This window comes from Rhincodon typus, chromosome 10 (assembly GCF_021869965.1).
Source record: "Rhincodon typus isolate 14 chromosome 10, sRhiTyp1.1, whole genome shotgun sequence".
NCBI classification, from domain to species: Eukaryota; Metazoa; Chordata; class Chondrichthyes; order Orectolobiformes; family Rhincodontidae; genus Rhincodon; species Rhincodon typus.
In genome coordinates this window covers 47,830,811-47,839,015 of record NC_063341.1, presented here as the reverse complement: position 1 = coordinate 47,839,015, position 8,205 = coordinate 47,830,811, and the positions used below count along the sequence as shown (strand labels likewise).

At 47.3% G+C, this 8,205-nt stretch overlaps 1 protein-coding gene across 1 annotated transcript in view; it reads left to right on the top strand.

The window, feature by feature from the left end:
• Positions 1–1,128: 1,128 nt before the first annotated feature.
• Positions 1,129–8,205, top strand: part of LOC125484230 (microtubule-associated serine/threonine-protein kinase 2-like) — a 26,736-nt gene continuing 19,659 nt past the window's right edge. The window contains exon 1 of the mRNA XM_048602102.1: positions 1,129–1,850. Coding sequence (XP_048458059.1) covers positions 1,716–1,850 — 135 coding nt within the window. The 5' untranslated portion in view covers positions 1,129–1,715. The remainder of the gene's footprint in view (positions 1,851–8,205) is intronic.

Genomic DNA, 8,205 nt, shown 5'->3' with positions numbered 1-8,205 from the left:
CATATTGTACAGGATCTAATCTAATTATTGCTTTTTGAGCTTTTTTTTCTCATTGACTTGAGAATAGTTGTGATTTATAAAACTGACATCCTGTAAACACCTGTACATCATAATCATTATTATAGATTATGGCAAATTTGTAATTACCCAAATTCCATGCACTCATTTCTGTGACACTTACAAAGAATTGACTCAGCATTTATGAACTATTATTGTTAGGATTAATATGGGTTGCAATAACTAAATACCACTTGAGGGCTTTTGTGACACAGTGGTATTGTACCTATCTTTGAATCTTAAGACACAGGTTTAAGTCCCACTTGCTCCAGGGGTATATCATAGTGTCTGAATCAAGTTAATTAAAAACAAAACATTCTGGTAATCTTAAACAAAAATACAAGTAGTGGAAATATTCCGGCGGTAAGGCATCTGACTTGCTGAGTACTTCTTTTTATGTAAAAACCGAAAGAATTGCGGATGCTGTAAATCAGGAACAAAAACGAAGTTGCTGGAAAAGCTCAGCAGGTCTGGCAGCATCTGTGAAGCAGAAAACAGAGTTAACGTTTCGGGTCCGGTGACCCTTCCTCAGAACTTTTTATGTGTTCATTACAACTTCTGGTGCCTTTCCAAGTGTCATGGGGGCATTTCCTTGTGACAAACATCCACAGAACTCTCCAAAGTCCCAGGGAAACTCCTATGATGTGAATGAAGGTTGTCTTGCCACTATTTTCTTATTTGGAAAGTAGACGTGTTGTTTAGGGGGGAAAAAAAGCCCCTCGTTAACAGTCTCTCTCCTGGGATTCGGGTCAACTTGACTTTGGAAACAGCAAGAAGCCATGAGCAGTACCGGTGAAACAAACAGGGGAAATAAAGTCCGGTTATGGCAGAGGGCATAGTCCTCCAGCGCTGGACGATCCATTTGTTGATAAATGAATCTGAACCAAGGCGACCGTTAAATCGTATCAAACAAAACGTTTACGTTCTAACTAACCGCCACCCGCACACTCCCTATGGGGAGGGGAGCACAGCATCTACGTCCGGCTGAAAGGTCAAGTACGCAGCCAACCGGAAGTGAGTTCTGTTAAAGGCGAATAAACCATAACAATAATTTTATTTATCCCACCCACCCCAACCCACAAAAGAAAGAATGTGTTCTCCCCCCTGCGGGAGCCGCGGCTGATGTGGGACACGGTAACTTTCCGTGGTGTGGGCACTCAGGGTGGCCATGCTGAGAGCGGAGGGGGTTGGTGTTGGCAGCGGCGGGAGGCGGCTCCTGGTCTGTGGGAGCGGGCGGTGAGAGTGTGTGTGAACCCAGAGCCAGAGCTACATCCAGGCCGAGTTTTAACAGCGGCAGCAGCAGCTTGTGAGTGAGTGGCCGCTGCTCTCTCAGCCCCCGCTTTGTCCCCATGAGAGCAGCTCCCGGCCCTTAGACTCGGTGAAAATGCTTGGCTGAAGGCGGAGTCGCATCCTCCTCCGTCCACCACTTCTCGATTCATCGCCCAAAGATATTCCCCCCTTTTATCTCTCAATTAGATACGAAGACAAGAAACCAGTCAATGTGGTTCATCCTTCCAAGGATGTTGTTTCTCCGTCGGCTGCGGTTAGGAGAATAGATCCAGCCACTCTTCTTTGGGGACGAGGTCTGACAGATTCTTTTTAAGTTTGGTTGAAATTACTCTTGCTACATGTGTGTGAATTTGGACATAAGCTGAGCAATGAAGAAATCTGGAACGTATATCCGGAACAAAAAGAAAGCTTCCAAACAGCATGTGCGGGATGAACAAACTGAGGGAAATAAAGTTAAACCTGCGTTGGATCAGGGACGAAGTAATGAATCAAAGAAAGAAAAGGTGAGTCTATGGACAGTGGAAGTGAGGGTTATGGTCAACGTGTGAATTCGACATCACTCACTTATAAAGTAGGTTTTACATGTGTAACTTTCCTGAAGATCTTTTCAAACCACAATGGCTACTTATTGAAACTGACAACATTCGGTTGCAACATACATGTTGTTCTCCTGCAAAAGTTAAACAAATGTTTTGAGGTCTCATACACAAATTGAACGTGATACATTCAAAAATGTTATGTTACACTGAATAATATGGGCCTGTCAAACTACATGTATGACATGTCCCAGTTAAAGGATCCACGAAGTCTTATCGTCCAGCAGAATAAGTCTTAGAATATTAGACGTCAGTGGCTTTCAAAACAGATAACTTTGTTTTCTTTGGGGCTAATTTATTCATTCATTTTGTGTGGTTGACATTTTTATGAAATATGTATTAGTTCATGATGTGTATGTCAAGGCTGTAAGTTTTTTTGTATATGTACCCTGTTTTGTATGCTCTTATCTATTTCAGGGAAATTAGTACCTTGCTCCCAGATTTCATTAGATCTCCTTTAAAGCTAGATTGTAGGATGGATACGTGAATGAGATGCTTTTATTGGGTGACACTGACTGCTTAGCTAAATGTAGGAATATTCACTCACCTGATGAGTCTGTTCTGCCATTCAGTGAGACCATGGTTGATCTGATCATGGTTTCAACTCCACTTTCCTATCTCTTTTCCCCCTTGCTACATGAGAGAACAAACTTCTCCTTGTCTCCTCTTCAAAAACAGCTTTTTAAAGTGTCCTGCAGTCCTAGTCTGTCAGACAAGGGGAAACATCCCTTCCGTATTCACCCTGCCAAGTTTCTGCATGGTCGTTTTTCAGTAGGAACATCACTAATTTTTCTAAAGCCCAATGAATAAAGGCCCACGTGCTCAATCTTTCTTCATGAGATCAGCTCTTCATCACAGGAATGAATCAAATAAATCTTCTCTGAAATGCTTGAGACACAATTCTATCCTTTTTAAATGAGAAGACCAAAATTGCCCACATACTTCAGATATTCCAGCAGGCTCTGTATAGCTACAGTAAAATTACCCTTCCTTTATATTCCATTTCCCTTAAAAATAAATAATAACATTACATTTGACTTCCTATTCACATTCTGCACCTGTAAATTGACTTTCTGTGATTTCTAAATGAGCATATCCAGATAACTCTGTGCCACAGTTTTGAAATCTCTCTCTATTTAAATAGTATATTTCTTTTCTATTCTTCCAGGATGAGTTCGCAATTTCCCACATTATACTGCATCTGCTGAATCTTTGCCTCCTGCTTTAACTTATTTATATCCTTGTGCAAACTCTCTATCTCTTTTTGACAACTTGATTTCTTCCCTATCTTTGGCAAATTTCAGAGTCATATGTTTGGTTGCCAGCCATTGAAAGAAATTGTTGATAGGTGAGGACCCAGCGCCTTGTCTTGTGGCATTCCATTAGTTGCAGCTGCCAAACTAAATAGTCCCATAAATTCCTCTGTTCTGCTTCCTGTAAACGAGGTAAGTAATTCCTTATCCATGTTAATATTTTAACTCTTACCTAGTTTATGTAGTACCCTTTGATGTGTCACTTTATGGTGTGTCTTTTGGACATCCAAGTACACCGCATCCACAGGTTCCTCTTTATCCAATTCGCTTGTTTCTTCCTTAAAATATTTAATAATATAGTTAAACATGGTTGCCCTTCCACAAAACCATGTTGATTCTGCCTTCATATAATTTTCTAAGTATCCTGCTATAATCCCCTTAATAATAGATTTGAGCAATTACTTTGTGCCAGGTATTAGGCTTAGTGACCTAAAGTTTCCAGTTTTCTGTCACCCTCCTTTTTTGAATGGTGTTACATTAGCTATTTTTCAATATGCTGAGACCCTTCCAGAGTTTTTCATTTTGGAAAATTATAATCAATGCTTTGCAGCTACTTCTTTTAATATCCTAGAATGCAGGCCATCTGGTCCCAGGGACCTGTTAGCCTTTAGGTTTTATAGTTTTCCTGCATTTCCATGATGGTGTTGATTGTTTCACATTCCTCCTCTTGTTCATCTTTTGCTATTCAAGTGTCTTTACTATTATTAGCTAGCTTTCTTTCATTTTTTACCTTGTTATTTTAGTCATTTTTTTTGCTGGTCCTTAAAATCTATCCAAACTTGTCACCTATCACAACCCTGCAGAGAATTGTACAGTGACCCTTTCATTTTGTGACAACTGTTAATTTGCTTATTTAGGTAAAGATGATGCATCCTCTGAGTCTTTCTTTATGATTGGGATGTTACGATTGGCTGAGAGTTGTTAAATATTATCTTAAAAAATGTCTGCCACTATATTTCCTTTGTCCCATGAAAGAGCAAAAGAGAAGTATGGCACAGGAACAGGCCTTTTGGCCCTCCAGCCTATGCTGGTCATTGTGCCCTAACTAAATTAAACAATCAAATCTTCTGCCCTTATTCAATCCGTATCCCTCAATTCCCTCCCTATTCATTTAATTATCCAGATGTCTGTTAAATGTTGCCAATGTGCCTGCTTCCACCACCTTCTCTGGCAGTGCATTCCAGGCTGCTACCACTCTCTGCAGAAAACACTTCTGCCTTCTCACCTTGAACCATTGCCCCCTATCAATCCATCCTATCAATGCCTCAATTTTGTAGACCTCTATCAGGTCTCCTCTCGGCTGCCGTCTCTCCAGTGAAAATAATCCTAGTTTTTCCTCATGGCCAATGCCTTCAAGATTGAGCAAAATCCTGGTGAACCTTCTCTGCACTCTTTCCAAAGCTTTCACGTCCTCCTGGTAATGTGACAACCAAAACTGCACACAATACTCCAACTGCGGCCCAGCAAGAGTTTTATATTGCTGCTCGCAGATAGCAAGAGCTGCAAATGCTGGAGGCAGAGTCGATATGGTGTGGAGCTGGAGGAGCACAGCAGGTCAGGCAGCATCAGAGGAGCAGGAAAGTTGACGTTTCCGGTCGGGACCCTTCTTCAGAACTAGGGAGGGGGAAGGGAGCTGGGAAATAAATAGAGGGAGGAGGGGTGGGGCTAGGGGAAGGTAGGTAGAATGATGATAGGTGGATGCAGGTGAAGGGTGGTGGTGATTAGTCAGTGGGAAGGGTGGGGCGGATAGGTGGGAGAGAAGATGGGGACAGGTCTTGGACTCTGCGCCCCAGGCGATGAAGGCAAGCATACCATATGCCTTCTTAATCACTTTGGCCACCTGTGTTGCCACTTTTAGGGAACTGTGGATCTGCATGCCCAGATCCATCTGTATGTTAATGTTCCTAAGGGTTCTGCCGTTAACAGTATAATTCAAACCTAAATTTGATTCTCCAGAATGCATCACCTTGCATTTGTCTGGATTGAACTCCATCTGCCATTTCTGTGCCCAAGTCGTCAATCTATCTATATCCTGTTGAATCAGAGATAGTAGGAACTGCAGATGCTGGAGAATCCGAGACAACAAGGTGGAGGGCTGGATGAACACAGCATGCCAAGCAGCATCATAGGAGCAGAAAGGCTGACGTTTCGGGCCTAGACCCTTCATCAGAAAAGGGGGAGGGGAAGGGGGTTCTGAAATAAATAGGGAGAGAGTGGGAAGCGGATAGAAGATGGATAGAGGAGAGGATAGGTGGAGAGGAAACAAACAGGTCGAAGAGGCGGGGATGGGGCCAGTAAAGGTGAGTGTAGGTGGGGAGTTAGGGAGGGGATAGGTCAGTCCAGGGAGGACGGACAGGTCAAGGGGGCGGGATGAGGTTAGTCGGTAGGAGATGGGGGTGCGGCTTGAGGTGGGAGGAGGGGATAGGTGGGAGGAAGAACAGGTTAGGGAGGTGGGGACGAGCTGGACTGGTTTTGGGATGCGGTAGGGGGAGGGGAGATTTTGAAGCTTGTGAAATCCACATTGCTACCATTGGGCTGCAGGGTTCCCAAGCCGAATATGAGTTGCTGGTCCTGAAACACGCACTTGCAGCAATGCAGCCTCCCTCTCCCAGACCTGCAAAGGACCTCTCCTGTTTTTTATTCTTCGTCGGATCCACAACCTGAACTCACAATTCTACTCAGCTTTATTGGACACTAAAAATCGTAAGTACAGTAAACTTACTGGTGCCTACCACCCAAAACGGGCTTCCTCCACCCCCCAAATCCCCAGCCGTACCCAGGACCTTCCCCACAATGGGCCCGCCGTCATTGGCCATGAGGCCACTATCGGAGAACCCACAGATGACGTCACATCCGCCACCGGCGGGTTCCCCACTTCCGGGACAGCGAACACCATCGCTGCCGTTGCCACCGCCTCCGTTTCCGAGACCGAGACCAACACCACCGACACTGAAGTCGCGACTACCGTCACCACTACTGCTGCCGCCGACGCCGCTCCGCCCATCACCGACGCGGATGCAACTCCGCCCACCGCTGACGCCGACGCAACTCCACCCACAGCTGACGCCGACGTCGCTCCACCCACAGCCTCCACAGCCAGCAGCTCCAGAGGGGACAATAGCACCCAGCCCTGCCGAGTCTTCACCATTCCCCCAGACCTCCCCCTTACTGAGGACGAACTGTCAGTCCTCAGTAAAGGGCTCACCTTTGTCCCCCTCCACCCACAGATGAACGAATACCGCTCACGCTTGGACATAGAGCAGTTTTTCCACCGCCTCCGCCTCCACGCTTACTTCTTCAACCGTGAACCTAACCCTCCCTCTACTGACCCCTTCTCCCACTTCCAACACACCCCCTCCTCCTGGACACCACCCCAAGGCCTCCTACCCTCCCACGACCTCTTCATCTCCAACTGCCGTCAAGACATCAATTGCCTCAACCTCTCCACCCCTCTCACCCACTCCAACCTCTCCCCCGCAGAACGTGCAGCCCTCCGCTCCAATCCCAGCCTCACCATAAAATCCGCGGACAAGGGAGGCGCAGTTGTAGTATGGCGCACTGACCTCTACATTGCCGAGGCCAGTCGCCAACTCTCCGACACCTCCTCCTACCGCCCCCTTGATCATGACCCCACCCCTGAGCACCAAACCATCATCTCCCAAACCATCCACAACCTCATCACCTCAGGTGACCTCCCACCCACGGCCTCCAACCCCATCGTTCCCCAACCTCGCACTGCCCGCTTCTATCTCCTTCCCAAAATCCACAAACCTGAATGCCCTGGTCGACCCATTGTCTCCGCCTGCTCCTGCCCCCCCCGGACTGATCTCCAACTATCTGGACTCCATTTTCTCCCCCTTGGTCCAGGAACTCCCTCCCTATGTCCGTGACACCACCCACGCCCTCCACCTCCTCCAGAACTTCCAATTCCCTGGTCCCCAACACATCTTTTCCATGGACATCCAGTCCCTCTACACCTGCATTCCCCATGCAGATGGCCTAAAGGCCCTCCGCTTCTTCCTGTCCCACAGGCCCGACCAGTCCCCCTCCACTGACACCCTCATCCGCTTAGCCGAACTCGTCCTCACACTCAACAACTTCTCTTTCAATTCCTCCCACTTCCTACAGACAAAGGGGGTGGCCATGGGTACCCGCATGGGCCCAAGCTACGCCTGCCTCTTTGTAGGTTACGTGGAACAATCCCTCTTCCGTACCTACACTGGCCTTAAACCCCACCTCTTCCTCCGTTACATTGATGACTGTATCGGCGCCGCCTCGTGCTCCCCTGAGGAGCTCGAACAGTTCATCCACTTCACCAACACCTTCCACCCCAACCTTAAGTTTACCTGGACCATCTCTAATACCTCGCTCCCCTTCCTGGACCTCTCTGTCTCCATATCGGGCAACCACCTAGAAACCGATATTCGTTTCAAGCCCACCGACTCCCACAGCTACCTAGAATACTCCTCCTCCCACCCACCTTCCTGCAAAAATGCTATCCCCTATTCCCAATTCCTTCGCCTCCGCCGCATCTGCTCCCAGGATGAGGCATTCCACTCCCGTACATCTCAGTTGTCCTCGTTTTTCAAGGACCGTAACTTCCCCCCCCTCAGTGGTCGAGAACGCCCTCAACCGTGTCTCCCGCAACTCATCCCTCACACCCCGTCCACGCAATAAGAACCAAAAAAGAATCCCCCTCGTTCTCACGTACCACCCCACCAACCTCCGGATCCAACGCATCATCCTCCGACACTTCCGCCATCTGCAATCCGACCCCACCACCAAAGACATCTTTCCCTCCCCACCCTTATCTGCTTTCCGGAGGGACAACTCTCTCCGTGACTCCCTTGTCCGCTCCACACTCCCGTCCAGCTCCACCACACCCGGCACTTTTCCCTGCAACCGCAGGAAGTGCTACACCTGCCCCCATACCTCCTCCCTCACCACCA